The sequence below is a fragment of the Talpa occidentalis genome, unplaced genomic scaffold, assembly GCF_014898055.3.
Source record: "Talpa occidentalis isolate TD23 unplaced genomic scaffold, MPIMG_talOcc4v2.1 talOcc4.6, whole genome shotgun sequence".
NCBI lineage: Eukaryota > Metazoa > Chordata > Mammalia > Eulipotyphla > Talpidae > Talpa > Talpa occidentalis.
Window position 1 is genome coordinate 79,765,828 of NW_023604972.1, and position 16,453 is coordinate 79,782,280.

General features: G+C 40.2%; 1 protein-coding gene across 6 annotated transcripts in view; it reads right to left on the reverse strand.

The window, feature by feature from the left end:
- LOC119260262 (cAMP-specific 3',5'-cyclic phosphodiesterase 4D) overlaps nt 1-16,453 on the reverse strand; it is an 832,289-nt gene that overhangs the window by 52,110 nt on the left and 763,726 nt on the right. For all 6 annotated transcript variants that reach the window (XM_054687942.1, XM_037529220.2, XM_054687944.1 and 3 more), the window contains exon 6: nt 1,760-1,872. In XM_054687942.1, coding sequence (XP_054543917.1) covers nt 1,760-1,872 — 113 coding nt within the window. The remainder of the gene's footprint in view (nt 1-1,759; nt 1,873-16,453) is intronic.

The following is a 16,453-nucleotide window of genomic DNA, read 5'->3' on the forward strand; positions in this document are numbered from 1 at the left end:
TCAACATGAAGAGCATAGACTTTGAGAAAGTAATTGCAGTTGCTCAGGTTTATTTCACTGAAAAAGTACTGTCAAATCATCTTGAAAACATTAGCAAAGGCTTAGACATCTCGTTAGATGTCTTTAGGTCCCATTCTTCTTACTACACCGAATTAATCAGAGGAGAGAATTAAGAAAGTAGGCTCAATACAGAATGGTTCCAAATCAGCAATTAGGAGTCTGGAAATATTCAGCATATGTCAAGGGCTAATATGAACTGAATTATTAAAAAACTATATTTTATAAAATTAATCAATGAACTAAGAACTTGTTAGCCAAGTGAGGACAATGGCACCCGAAGCCAGCAGAGCAGGGAGTAGGAGAGCAATGACTGATAATTTTGATGAGGAACCGTACCATATTTAGAAATGAGACCCAAATGACCCAAACAATCTAACAAATAAACCAAACAGAATAGATTGGCTCACCAGTGTGCATATGGGTAGGTGAGTGTGCTCACTAGTTGCTTAGTGCCTGCAGGCAATGACTGGGGGTGAGGAGGGCTTGGGGAAGGTCCCTTTTGTTTTATCTTAAGTCAACTTTTCATTAACAATGCTACCCACATAAGCATTGTTAGCAGACAAGACAATCAAGTGGCTGAAATGCTTTGCCATTTTAAAAAACTGCCTGGAAAAAAACAGGTGGGATAAAAACTACATTTAGCTTTTTTAAAAAAAGCATCACTGCTTGAAAGACATGTGCATGCAGATAAACAGGAGAATGGCATAACCTTCCTGACCTTGTAAATAGGTGGCCAAAAATACTTACCTATTTTTTTTTAAGAGGCCAAGTGTTACCAATTGCCACAGAAAGTTACCAGTCCGGACTGGCTGAATCCTTCAGCCATCTGCATCCAACATGCACATGCCTCCTTTTTCATCCCTTCAGCCAAATAGTCATTAAAAACATACATCATCCCAATTATTTCCTTACATAGAGACAAAAAGAACAGAAATTCCAAAAAATACATAGAGCAAAACTGACAACACTCTGCCTTGCTTTAAGGTTGACTCAGGCTGAAGGTTACTTCTCAGCCCTCAAAACTCCATTAACCAAGAAGACCAGCCCTTTGGCACATAGGCACAAATGCTCCATTGAAGCATCACTGTAACTAAATGACCTCAGAAAACTGGACTTTCTCTCTAAGACTCATAGAAACTAAGGTAATGACCACAATGAACCTTCTGACTTTGTAGATGCTTCTTGTGGGCACACAGGCCATGTTCGTACAGGGTACCCTGACATCTAGATAAATGAAGGTTAAGGTCCAAGTTCACTGGACTCAGTTCTAAGTCTGAGTGAGGTACGCAAGTGGTAACATCCAAGAGATGGCACTGACCTCCAGCAACTCTTATTTCCAACTAGCAATGCCCAAAATACCCTTAAACGTGCAACTTGAACGGACCGCGCTGGGTTTCTTTTGCAAGGGCAAAATGTCACTTAGGAGACCCCCCAACCAAAAAAAAAAAAAAAAAGGAAAATGCACTGTGTCCAGGGAATACTGCAATCAAACTACATCAAAGTTACTTTTGCAAAATGTTTATCTGGCGTGAATGTAAGAGAAGGACGGCACAGAATCAGGACCCTTCTTCCAAGGGTGCGGAACAGTCAACACGCAGTGTGACATGTCTTCCCCCGGGGTCATGGGGGTGCTGGTGGCTTCGCCAGGCAAGGGGATCCACAGCCTAGGGGCACATGTGAGCTCAGGGCAGGGGCTTACCTTGTTGGAGGCCATCTCACTGACAGAGTGCCGGGTCTGCAGGGTCTCTAGCTGGTCCAGACACCAGTCCAGCTCCTCCAGGGTCTCGCTGGCCAGTTTCTGGTAGGCCTCCTCTGCGAAGAGATAGGGAAAAGGAGACTCAGTTCTCAAGCGCTTCACGGGGCCACCAGCGAGTTCAAAGGGGGCCATCCTGCCATACCCCGCCATGCTCGGATGCTCGGTGCCCGCACATGAGGGCTGCTCCTTCATATTGTCGAGCCGGGCACCGCGAGGGGGGCCAAGGCTCTGCTGGCGGGGCGGCCGGCCTCAGGAAAGCACAGTCTCTCCAGCTTGGCGTCTCAGCTCAGCGTCCAGGGAGGGAGCGCAAAGTGTGGCCAGTCAACTTTCATACGCAGACACGGAGAAAACACGATGTGACTTTTAGACGGCGCGGCGGGCCGGAGTCCCCGTCCTTGAGGATGGCGCAGGGGGTGGCAAGCGCGCCTCGGAGCCCGCCCGGTGGAGGGAGCGCCTGGTCCACCGCCCGATCTCCTTGGTCCCGGGCCCCCGGCCGCGTCCCCGCGCCCGCCCCGCCTGGCGAGCCTCCTGCGCGGCGCTCGCAGCGAATGAATCAGCCCGGCCGGGTGCGCGGCCACCACGTTTCCTGTTTTCTTTCTCAAGTCCTCGGGCGGCGGGCGCAGCGCGGCTCCATCGCCGCGGCTTTCCGGGAACAGCCCCCTCACGCCCCTCGCGGCTGCGGCCCCTCCTCAACTCCTCACGGAGAGATTCCGAGTGGCCTAAGCCGGCCCGGCCCCCAGCCGCGTCCAGCCCCGCCGCCGCGCCGCATCACCCCGCGCACCCGGCGCGGCTCGCTTTGAAGCGGAGCCCGGGAGGCGCGGGCGCGAGCGTGTGTGTCTGTGGGGCGGCTGTGGGGCGGCGTGAGGGGAGCAGAGGAAAACCCGGCGTGGAGCGCCGGCCGCCCGCCCGCCGTCCGGGGTCGCGCGCGCTGCGGGGCTCAGGCGGGACCAGGCGCGCACGCGCGCACGGCCGCGCACCTGTCCCGCAGGGACCCCGCGCGCCCCGCGGAGCCGCTGCCCCTACGGGCGGTTCCGACCGCCCGAGCCCCATTATCTCCGCCACTAGCTGCTTCCTGCAAGGTTGTCCGACAGGCGGCACACACAAGGTTATTGAGGACCCGAGCAACCGTTTCTGTGGGTTTGGGTTTTAGGGGTTTTGAAGCTTTGATATTTGAGGGTTAGGCTTTACCTTCTTCAAGGGGGCAGGGTGGCTGTGGGAATAAAAACATTTCTATTAAGACCAGACTCTTATTAGTACCCAGCCCAAACCCTGCTAAGTTACAGACTTCTACATTTTGGGGTGGACATAAATAAGCAAATAAACATACACAATGCTACGTGGTCGGAATGCTTTAGAATCCACAGATTTGACAAGATGCTGTATTTTCACACTCGAAATTGAGAGGCATCTCAAAGGAATAGCTACGTGAAGGCATCCTACGGTGTGGGCAGTTTACACATGTCCTGCATACATGCTCCCTCCGAGTGTGGAATTGCAAATTAAAGTCAAGGATGGTCTTGACCAAAGGGGCAAAGTCTGGAAGTGTTTCTATCCATCACGCACAGAAAGGCAAACGTGAGAAAATGAAAAGTCCGTATCCAAAGGCATCATAGAGAAGCGGTCTATTTACAAAATCTGGCCCTAGGGAACAAGGGCACTCTAAATAAATGAATCAAGTGCAGAGGGTTTCACTACATTAGCCTGCGGATAAGCAAACCTTTCAGTAGGGGAAAATCCAAACTCCCAAGAGTCCATCATACAAAACTTTGTTATTGTCAATTAGAAAGAATACATTGACAATAAGCTTACGTAAAGTCAGTGAGATCACTTCCTTTATCTTGGAAACTACAGGTATTGAAGAACGTGTGCCCTTGTCATTTAGACTCTTTATGATCAGTGGCACAACCAAGCATTTCATGGTCTGACTCTCAGGTTCTTGGGATTTCCCAGATAAGATTTTATGGAAAATTTGTGAAAGTTAGAATAACTTTCAAATTGTTTGTTACATGTGCCACGTGGCTCATTGTTATCAAGGATTCTTGAATTGCTTGTTATTCACTTGAGAACACTAGGTTAAAATTTGCCTCTCTTATTCTACTTCTGTTTTTCCACACCAATCTCTGTAAATATATAATTTAGTGAACAAATAATCTAGACCTTGAGAGGTGAATTAAAGTATACAATTGGAACATTTTCTCCTATCGAATAGAATAACCATAAATGTAACTTTAAGTAGTATTTATATTAAGTAAATATTCTATCTGTGTAGCCTTCCCCTGATTATAATATAAAAAATATTACATACTTGTTATAAAAACTGAAACACTACACAGGCATACTATAGAAAGTCCCATGGAATCCCACGCAAGAATTAAGCCTCTAAACATAATACAACATGTTCATCTATATATCATTTCATTAGTTTCTTCCATATGCAAGTACAGCATTACCTAGTTGTGATGGTAATACGTCTACTACTATGAGTATTACCTACTATCATAAGGTTTTGTTCTGTTTTTACTGTTTCCGTTCCTCTACTATATAAAACGGGGATGTAGAAAGTTTTAAAAGGAAATGAACTTATTTAGGTCACTTTTAGTTGTTACATCCAGTGGGTTAAATAAAGATGCATAACCACTGTGTCTAGGACCTGTTCACTGCCATCTTTCCAGTCACCAGTTACATTCTGTAGTCAGAAGTTCCCTCTCTCTACATCTCTTCTGCTTGGCTTTCCATGTTCTTCTTTACCTCATTCCAACTATTCCAAAGTCTGAGCCTCAAAGGTCCTCTCCCCATTTTCACCAGCTTCTCCAAAGTTTTCAGAAATACGACCCTAGAACCTTGCAAGATGTGGTACTCCCCATTATATTTCAGTGTTTATTTTTTTACTGTGATAGTGGAAAAGTAATTCATGAAAGCTTCAGTACCTCAAGACATTATGCACTCAAATACAGGACTTGCGTAAGAAAGTAGTACTGCCAAAGGGACAACTTATTTCAGAATATCACTTTATGTCAAAATCATGGATTAGTCATTTCGACAGTCAGTATCTGGATACCATCATAATGGCGGTATGTACACATATTTTAAATTCTAAAATCTGCATTCACTGTATAAATCTAGATGATGGGGGAAAAAAGAAAGACAATAGCACATCTACATACCATTTAGAATGATTACTAGCCCAGAAGTTTGTTTCATAAAATTCTGACTCAAATAGACTTATTGTTGATATTAGTATAAAAAAGCTGAGAATACTACTTCCCAAATTCCTAAGTTTATAGGCAACAAGGCTAGCCACAGGCTTTTTAGGATCATTATTAAACCTTAACTTTTAGGAATTTTAACCCCAAATGTTCTAAGACATTCAGTAGCTGACCTTTTAATCCCTACTAAAAAAGCCTCAATATGGAGTTGCCAGTTATGCTACAGGAAATTGAGTCACCACACCAAACAACACACCTAAATGCCATCCACAGCAAGCAGGACAAAAACAGTGAGCTGTTTTAATTTCAGATTTTACCAAAAATACATACCACATTCATTAATAAAATACTTTTCTCTCCAGAGAATAGTCTTCACTGTGGCACTACTTGAAAATATATGAAAACCCTTCTATTAAACTGTCCATTTTTGCTGTCATCAAGGAACTACAGGAAGAAAAAACACCTAAGCAGGAACTGTTGGCTCAATTCCATAAAAGCTAGGAGAGGGTAATAGAACAATGGTCACTGAGAAATAACTTGAGCCTTTGGAAGTCCCCTCCTACAGCAGCAGCAGTTTTCTTCAAGGCACCCTTGAACTCTCTAACGCCCCAGTTCTGCTCCGTCTCTGCTGTGAACAAACAGTCCTCATTCCTGCAGGCCAGCACTTGGCTTCCTTCATTGTGATGCGATCAAGGGTTCCCCAGACACAAGGCCTGAAACTCTGCCAGGGGCTCCAGGAAAAGATGCTGAAGCAGCAGCATCTTTTCCTTTTCCCTTTGAAAAGGAAAAAAGTCATCACCTCACCAATCAGCAGTTGGCTAGAGGTTGAGATCATTTTCTTGTGAAATGTTCAGCTGTTTACTCTTACCCACAACTTACAGAGATGTTGACCATTGAGGTAAAAGGATCCCTTCACATGATGTGTAACTGTGTGGATATTGGTTTCTTTGCAAATACTTGAAGGACGAAATGTCTGTGGATATTTGACATAGTTCCTAGATAGGCCTATTGGTTTAAAACAAGAGGAATTGGTCCAAAGAATAGTACTTTAGACATCATTTGCTTATACTTAAATGAAAATAAATGCAAACTACAACAGTTGATCTGCAGTTTTCTTTAAAAGAAATAAAACTACTAAGCTACTCCTGAGAGCATATAAGTATGTATCTGGCTAACATTCCAGCTTCCCCTCTCCTAAAGCACAGCAAAATTTCCTCTTCGTTCCTAAGGATGGAGTTGATTGCACCTGAAGTAGGTATAACTGGGGGAAAAAAAAATTATTTCACCATGTATTGCTTCAAGCTAATCACTCCCTGAATTCACTACAGCAAAAGATTTGTGCAGGTTTGTTCTCTTACTGACACGTTCCCCTCCCCCATACATTTTATCTGATGGGAAATACATGAATGAGTTGGACTCACTTTCAATGTGTACATATAACAGGTTTAAGCAGAGCCTGCCAGTGGCAAGCTGCTCTCCAAGTGTGTTTCTGGCATTAAGTGCTTGTTTTGAAGTATTTTTAAAATCTTATGAAATATATAAAACTTCACTTAGAACTTTAAAAAAACCTCCAAAGCGAAGATGTATTTAATTTTGTGATATTTCTTTTATCTTCCCACTATGTACAATATTTTGTCTAGTGTTCCCTAAGGCTCTAGAAATTTTTAAAATGAAAAAAACATAAGATTGGGTTTCACTGACTTCTAGATGCATCAGTAATTCAAAAAATATTTATTTAGCACCGTTTATGTGTCATATACTTTATTAGTTTGCAGAACCAAGGTAACTAAAAGTTTGTTCCTTATTCAAGGAAAGTCTAGTGACCAGTAGTGGAGATAATTTCACCTACTATACTGTAGAAAGCATTCTGAAAGAAGGAAGCATGTGGGCTATGGGAGAATTGAGAGAGCTATTTAAATTAGACAGGGAAAAAGGTAGAATAGGTGGAGGCTGAGTCTAAAGAATTAAATGAAAGGTAAATGAAGAGGGTAGGAAGGATTTTTAAGAGAAAGCAATATGGGCAAACATATGGGACCTGTGTCAACAAAATGTGTGTGCATATATATATAGAGAAAGGAACTTCTGTGAGGAGTGCCTTGCACAGAAGACAAATCAGAAGCTGGAGAAATCTGAAGTGACTGGCCATGGGAGTCTTGTCAGGTGTCTGCAGGTAGGAGCTTTGCACTGTATTTCAAAAATGGAGCCACTGAGTGATTCAGAATGCTGTGTGAAATGGGATCTGATTTGATTTCGATGGAAAATTCCAGGGCTCTGCAATAAATAGGACTATAGAAGGCAAGGCTGGAGTCAGTGAGACCATTATCTTTGGCCACATTATTGGTAGAATAAAATTAATAATTTATAGAACACCTTTTTCCTCTGCTGATTATTCTTATCTAAGATCATCTCAGCAATGACATTTTACATAGGCATATAATCTCATGATCTATCAGGCATGATTATGACTGTCCAATGTGATTTGCAAGGAAACAAGCTTCTTGCTCTAAGAGAGATAATCTTCTAGTCACTGAAATTTTAATCATACTGTGGTCACCGTAACTATACTGAGCAGAATTTCATACAGAACTTGCTTGCAAGGAAGTGTTGATAAGGCTGTTTATGAAGATGAAATTCTAAAAAGTTCTGGTTTGGGTGTAACTAAATAGTTATCACTTCTATATAAGAAAGGATAAGAATATGTTGGTATTGATTTGAAGGTTGTTCTCTCTGTTGATTAGATTGGGTGGGATCAGGTATTATTATAGATTGAATTCCTGAACTGACCAGATGCCTTCAAAGATTCCATCCAATATCATGATTCTGTAATTTTGTAAATTTTGCTCAACTATATACTGGCCTTGGATGTTGATACTGAAACAGAGATACTCTGAGAAAGAAAGGCATGATATGTGAGAAGGACTGGAGTATATTTACACCCAACTATATTCCTATCTAATACTTGGCCAACAGATTGACTGATTTTTTCTTAATTTCTGTAACTGTCACCTCTAGTCAATCCTCATCTATATAATTCTAGGTGTTTGTAATTGTCTGCTATTGGATCTCTTTCACTTCAATTTTTCTCACCACAGACCTGTTTACAAGTCAGAATACTATTTTAACTGTGTCACTCCAATCTAAGAACCTGCTTCACAAACTCCCTCCAACTAATGTTATATCAGTGCCATACTCCTTGTGTTCATAAGGAGACATTTCTACAGTGGGTTTTTCAATACTCTTCCCAGATCTCTTTTATTCACTATCCCATCTAAACTATTTTTCCCAGTCAATCCTTTCACATAGACACAAGTTGCAGACTGTTGTCTCTATGACTTTGTTTAAATCTCTTATTTTTGATCCTAGGACTTTCTATAAGTATCTAAAGGAATTCCTGACATTTACAGGTAGTCAAACATTTATCAGTAAAGAGCCAACCAGTATACTTGTTTTCTGACAAATAAGAAGTATTTCCAATTAAAAGTGAAGCAGCAATACTGTCTTGGGTATGACTCTAGATATATCCACCTCCATCTGTCAATTTTTATGTTTAATATCTTGTGCTCAAACTCTACTTTGTCTCTTTTTAAAGAGTGTCAGGAGCCAATAATGCCAAAACACAGGAATAGTAGGTACACCATGGTGCCCTTCTAAACTGAAATATTAATATAGGAATCAAGATGATAGATATTATAATGAATGAATAGAAAGAGCTTTTCAAAATATGGTGAAATTTTAGAAAAATCCATCAACACATAGGTATGAAGTTTGGAGCAAACAGGTGAATGAATGAAATAAAGGTCATGTGTTGTCCTTCTAAGATCAGGAGAATGGGTTCACATGCAAATAAGAATTGGAAGAATAGCTGAATATCCCGCGTAATTTTGCTGCTTTTAGTTTGTTCAATCTTTAGTGTACTTACTTTTATTTTCTAACTGTCATATTAAATCTATATTTCTCCCACAATATAACAATATTAACTATGTCTAACTCTTGAGAATCTTATTTTTTACATAAAAATTCCATCACACTATACCATGAATTTGTTTGTATCATAAATTTTACTCGATTCATTACTCACTACCCAATTTTGTATACTCTGTAATCCTCATCTCCCAATCTTTGTTCTGACTTTCACATAAAAGGAGAACTTCCTTAAGATTATCCATAAAAAGACATTATGGTAAGTACACTTTTTGATTTCTCATACTTCAAATGGCACAGTGCTTTTTCGATATTTTTTTGAAGTTGAATAAATGTTTTTGAGACTCTGATGTAAAAACCTCCTTAGGAAACTAGACACAAGTTAATATGGTCAATTATTTTTATTTTGAAAGTGTTCACTGACCTCCCTGAAGTTGCCAGGGACTCCAGGTTGAGAATTCCTTCTTGAGGGGAGAAGAGAAAATAATTGTTTTAATCAGCACTGCTCCAGAATCCTTTATTTAGAATCAGTACCTCTGCAGCTTTCTTTGTTCCCTTACTCCCTTTCACTAAGAGATGTCTATAGTAATGGCAAAGAGACATTCATTCCATTTTAAGGACTGTAAGTCACAGCTAAGAAAAAATATACAAAAGCTTTCCAAAGAAATACTGGACTATTTTAGAGAGACCATGAACAGAGTCTGAGAAGGGAAATTTCATGCATCCAAGTTTTTATTCTCACTCCCTGTACTGTAATTACAACATGAGTGAAAAGGCATGTCAACCTACTGGCAAACTTGCATTGTTTAAAGTACACACATGATAGATTGAATTTCAGAACTCAAGATTATATCAAGTATACTTGACCTAACCATTTGCATATTAGCTGACTCCCTACAGCATAAACTTCAGAGAAATCAGTTTCTAATTGTCTAAGTGCATCTAGGGAGATAGAGTTTTTGATTGAAAAAAAAACAAAGAAAGATAGATGCAAGGATCCACCATGTAGAGTTCTCCATGGGAAGCAGTGTGGCAGATCACAAAGAACATGAATTTTTGAATCACACGGAATTTGAATAATAATGTTGACATTGTTCTAGTTGCACTATCTTAAATTAGTCATTTAAATACCTCAGCCCACTGCATGAGATGTGAATGAATTAGTTTTTATGAGAAATGCACATGCAAATGCATGTCAAGTCCCAAGAGTTATATCTGACTTGTAACTGGTACTCAACCAGTTACTAATACTCTGACCACCTTAAAACTAATAAGGTGAGTAACTAATACTCTGACCACCTTAAAAACTTGTTTAAATAAGTTAATGTGCAACAAGGCACTTAATGCATGAGGGTTTCCATCCTCTCAGGTTCTCAATCACAAACCAATTACTATTTTCTATTATTACCATCAACCTTCAATCCTTAACCACTTCTTGGCTGAATGTGAGTGAAAAACGTAAAATGTAGAAAAGCCTTCACAAGATCATACCAAATCATGCAAAGTCAATATGTATAAAAAATATGTAATAGATACATCATTAGTTAATGACATAACACCGCCTGTGAAGGTATCAGGTCACCCCAATGTTTCCCAAAGAATGTTCCAGTGCACATTAAACCTACAAGATTCTCCTTACCAAAGAATTCTGTGATCATACAAGTTTAGGGAAATGTTGGATACATAATAATTTGTAATAGACACGAACCTACATTACATTTACTTCTAAAAAGTTAGAAGTTGTACAGGAAAGAAATCTGTCTAATGTCATTTGAAAAATATTATTTAAACTTACTTGCTCTTGGAATGCATTTTTTCATACAACACCTATCATCACTTAAAGTATACTTGGAAAACATTGTCCTATACCATTGTCAGGTGAGTCCCAAAACACAAACTCAACAAATGTGTTATAGGTTCCCATATGCCCCTCCTCAGCTCTTCTTGTATTGTTGAGAATGGTCAGAGTAATCTTCTTTCCCTTCCTTCCTTTCTTTCTCTTCCCCAGAGAGTAGTCAAAAAAATCCATACATATTTATTGAGACTCTCTGATATGCTGGTTGCTGTGAAATACAGGAACATGAAAGATTCAGTGACCTGGACCTGGGAAGGAACTTATAATATCCTGCGGAGAAAACAAGACACATGACTAGCTGCTGTCTAGAGACAGTGTGAGCCATCATAGATATCACTCATCTTCAGAGCCAATTGCAGCTCAGAGCAGGGACAGGTTGGTGTGCATATATGACAGTTAAGTGAGGGGGGAGTCCCAGAAAGAAGGTGAACTTGGATATAGGTTTTTGATGAAGTCTGTGCTTCAAATGGCTTTGGAAGAAGGAGTGAGCTGGAATTTATTTTTTCAAGGTAGAAGAAATGTCTGGAGCCTGAATAAGGATTGCATGTCTGGATAGTATATAGCCTATATGGCATGGACTCTTTCCAGGGGGGAGAAGGAAATAGCCTTGAACACTTAAATGTATGGCCTTGAACTAATGGCTATTGTGGGAATTGAATAAGTGCACTGGTAGCCCCTGAGGATAAAAGGAAGAGAGAAGGAGGGAGATTAAGAATCCATTGCAGTAATTCAGACGCACAGCCAGAAGCAAACTGTTCTGGAGACATCCACTGTAGTGGTCTAAAGACCCTGACACTGCAGACAGAGACCCAGGTTCAATTCTGGCCCTGAAACTCAGCAACCAGGTGGCAAAATTGGACGAATTACTTTATTTCTTTGTTTCTCAGTTTTTTATAAAATGGAGCTAGAAATAAATACCATAAAAGGTTTGCCTCCTCCCCAGACCATTTTCCACAATTTAAATGTTAAGATGAATTTTACTTAACAAATCACATATCCATATGCCTATTTCATTTTTGTTGGTTTCATTCCAACTTAAATCACTATTTGTTAAAAATTATAAATATTTATCAAGTCTTTTACATGTTACACATAACCTATCTCCTCCCTATCTCTTTTTAAATCACAAAGTTATCAAAACAATTCTGAGGCCAGTAACTGTATCTCTGAAAATTAAAATAATTAACAACAGTATTCATTGTGCCTGCTACTTTAAACAATTTAAACAGTAGGAATTTTATTATGAAGATACATAAAACATGCTATCCATGTCTTATATCATTGTTAAGATTAGATTTTGGAAGTATTATTATTCCACAGCATTCTGGGACTTCTTGCCAAGCCCTGACATTGCAAACTCAAATTTTCTTTTGCGTATTCTAGGTTCATGCTTACTGATATACTTTAATAAGAAAAAAAAAAAGTTCAAAGCAAAGCATCTTTCTTCCCATTGTCAGAAAACAAAAAGGGTTTACATATATTATACACATTTTTAGAAATCTCCAAAACACATTTACTGACTAGAATTATTTAATGTGTGGACATTTTGCACTGAGATCATTTATGCATTAATATGAGTGGAAGTTTTTGACCTAAGACAAGTTTTGAGCTCCACTAAAATTAGTTGTTGAAGTGTATCCTTCTGGTGACCATTTTTTGAACAGCATCACCATGTCTCAACTCTTGAATTTTGCACCTTTGCTAACACCACTGTGCTCAGTGAATCTACTATTTCACTGGAATTATCGATAATATTCAAATAAATTTCTGTTGCCAATCTAACCCATGGGGCAAATCCAGTATATTGAGATCCATATTCTAATTTCAGTTTATGTATTTTGTCTTTATAATATTCTTTAGAAGCCTCATAATCATGCCTTAAAAGGACCCAGCGAACCAGATCATTGCTTTTGGTCATCCTTTGAGATTTTCTAACAGGCAAACATTACGGCAGAACTTCAACTACTATTGAGATTTTCTTTTGAAGGCCCAGACTACAGTCACATGGAGTTTTGGGAGAAGATTAAAATGAGATGACATAGTGGCTTTCAAGCTTTTGTGACAGTGGGCCACAGGAACAATTATATTTTGTACTATGACTGTCTACTTGTTTAAAGTAGGAGGTGCAATGAATACTATTGTTATTTTGCTCGTTTCTGAAGAGGTGTGAGTGGCGACACAGTATAAAACATACATATGGGAGGGAATGTTTTGCTACCTGTATTTGTTCAAAAAGGGGGGTCTACTCCTCTTCAAAGTAACAGCTTTTTTTTAAAAAAAAAAGAATTATTCATTTATGCACAGAAGAGCTGGGGTACAGGCCAGAGATGGGGGTGTGTGAGAGGATACACCAGAGACAGAGTGGGGAACAGAACAGGCAGACTGACTGAAACACACTGCAGAGGGGAGCAGCGGGCGAGACAGGAGAGATCCGCTTCACCATGTGAATTTTTCTCTGGTCGGCCAGGGATCGATCTCCAGCTGCAGAGGCTGCAAACTGCCTCATAGTGTGGTGTTCAACTCCTTGCACCACCAGGGAGGCCCCAAAGTAACTTCTAAAGGCTGTTTATATAAGTTATGGCAAAACTGGTTTGTACTTTAACAAATCTTGCATTTAAATTTAAGTGAAATCACAAAAAGATTATATATACATAACATAAAAGAAATTTATATATAATTGAGACAGTATACACACACATTTGATTCAATATATAGATAAAAGTTGAAATAAAATAATGAATAATTTTTATCCTCATTATATATGATTCACTGATATTTTCTATTACATTCGATTTAATTGAAGAAATGTTGTGACCCACTAAGTTGATTTTGCAACCTACAAGTAAAGTTTGAAAACACTGAGGAATATAATTGCCTAGCTTAATAAATGTTACTTTGCCTAACTCTTCTTTCTTCCACCTACTTTGTAATAAAAACACTTCCTCTACTTTATACTGCCAGGAAGAAAAATATTAGATACAGGGCCCTTTAAGGCATGAGCTGTCTATATGTAGATATTTTGTAAATCATTTTTTCATACTTGGTGAGCTTGCTTAGGACACTTGAAGATTCCCACTTGGACATGTGAAGCAGGGGTTACTCACTAAAGTGCTTATAGGAGCCACAAAAATCACATGAATGAGTGAATGACGTGAATGGTGGGTGCTGAAGGGGCAGTAGATGAGAACTTCAGAGGGCATGTGCAGTAATGCTGGCCAACTGTTGCTTGATATTCAAAATTTTCAAAAGAATCCCCACATTTGGATTTTTTATTTTTTAATTTTTTTAAAGATTTATTTTATTTATTTATACAAGAACCAGGGTACAGGCCAGATGTGCGGGAGGGTGAGAGGATTCACTAGAGACAGAGCGGGGAACAGAACAGACATACTGACTGAAATACAGTGCTGAGGGGAGCAGCAGGCGAGGCAGTAGAGGTCTGCTTCATCTTGTGGGATTCTTGTGGGATTCTCTGGCCGGCCGGGAATCCAACTGGTGCTGCAGAGGCCAGACAGCTTCACAGCGCGGTGCTCAACCGCCTGCACCACCAGGGAGGCCCACATTTGGATTTTAATGCAAAAATCTATGTTTCAGAATTTTGTCAATGAATTTAAAAAAAAAGCAAAATCTTTTCAGGGTCAAACATGAAAGTCTGCAACTCTAATATCAACCTCTTATATCAGCAGTTTTCAAACTCTATTATCAACAGTCCTCAGCACAAGTGACAGAGACTTACACGAGAGCAGTTTTAGACAAGTCCGCAGGACTTGTCTTATATACTTAAACTTATAAGTTCCAGGTAGAAAAGTTAAGAACTGTTTCTGGAATCTGAAATGCAAATGTGGTCATTGAAAGCCTATTTGGAGTCAAAAGATAGCTTCATTTCCTGGTCGCAACGGTTGCTCAGGAATGGTTGTGGCCAAATGATCTCAGCTGTTCATGGACCAACTGGCTCCATATGAGATGTGCTATGAGGAACTTGACCTGAACAAAAATATCTGACTCCAATGACATAACAACTACAAAAGACCCAACCAATCAGGGAGTACTGTTTCCCAGACTGTCACATTTCCTAACCCTTTTTGGCAAATGAATTGGAAAAAATAAACCTTTCCATTTGGTCCTCATTTTCTTTTCTAGCTCCTAATATCTTACAAATAAATTCCTGCAAAACCTAGTTGTTACTTTCATTGCTAGAGGTTTTGTCCTCTTTTAATTTCTCCTATATAATCTTATCTTCTGAAAGAAACTCGAAAATAATTACAAAAACAACAACAATTACATCTGTCCTCATGCAAGACCATATTCTGGATATTTAATGTCTTTAGGTTTGCATCCAAACTTCAGTTAGACTTGAGATCCCTTCTAAAATCCACCTCACTAGATCCATCTGTTTTCACTGTCCCCTGTGGTCGACCCTACCTCCACTCCCACATTGTAAAAGTTCCTTAAAAGGAAGCTTTGTGTAGAAGCATTTGACTGTCTTTCTGAAGGAACAGCTGGAAGGCTTGGGGTAGAGGGCATCTGTCCTGAGATCACTCACAGGGGAGCCACTTATGAGAAGATTAAGGGCAAAGGATCCCGGAGTTGGATGGAATCAACATACTTTGTTTTGATTTTACCTGAGACCTTTCCAGGACAAAGTTTGGAAATTAGAGATTTTTTTTTTAAGAGTTATTTATTTATGCATTCAAGAGCTGGGGTACAGGCCAGAGATGTGGGGGGTGAGAGGATTCACCAGAGACAGAGTGGGGAACAGAACAGGCAGACTGACTGAAATGCACTGCTGAGGGGAGCAGCGGGTGAATCAGGAGAGGTCTGCTGCGCCACGTGGATTACTCCCTGGCTGGCTGGTGATCGAACTCATGCTGCAGAGGCTGAAGATGCTTCATAGTGTGGTGCTTAACCCCTTGTGCCAGCAGGGAGGAAACTAGAGATTGTTAACATGATTCATCTTTGTCTATTCAAACTAGTTCAATTCACACACTCAACAAATACTTGATCAACATCTGCTGTGGGGTGGGGTGGAGATCTGGCACTCTTGGTGGTGTTCAAGTTGCAGAACTGAACTCAGATGATCTGGGGCTTCAAGGAGCCCACAGTCTAGAGGTATTGATGAACAAATGAATGATGTTAGTGATTTCAAAAGAAAGTCATGTGCTACACCGGCAGCATATGCAGAGTTCAGGAAAGTTCAAAGGATCATTCTGGGAGGGGCTGTCTAGCCCTCCTTCACCTGGTAACTCATGATCATATTTACAAAGGTGTCTGGGATTTAGGGAACAGCATGTGAATAAGAGGAAGAGTCAGTTTGGTGGCTCAGATGGCTCAGACAGGGCAAGAGCCAATGGGTGGCACTATGTCTCAGGGATACCAGTCACAAATCTTTTCCTTCTCCAACTCTTCAAATTCTCTGAAGTAGAAGCATACCAGTAAGGGAGAAAATGAGGCAGAGAGCTACAACAACTTAGGGAGAGGAGGCAGGAGTGGGAATGAATCTGTAAAAGCACAGGGGCTCAAGGAACTAGAAGCTGAAAACATGAAGAAGATGATGTTTATTTAAAAAGGACAATTAGCACTTATTATCAGGGAAATGCAAGTCAAAACCTTAATGATACCATCTCACAACCCTGAGAATGCACCACAGCAAAACAA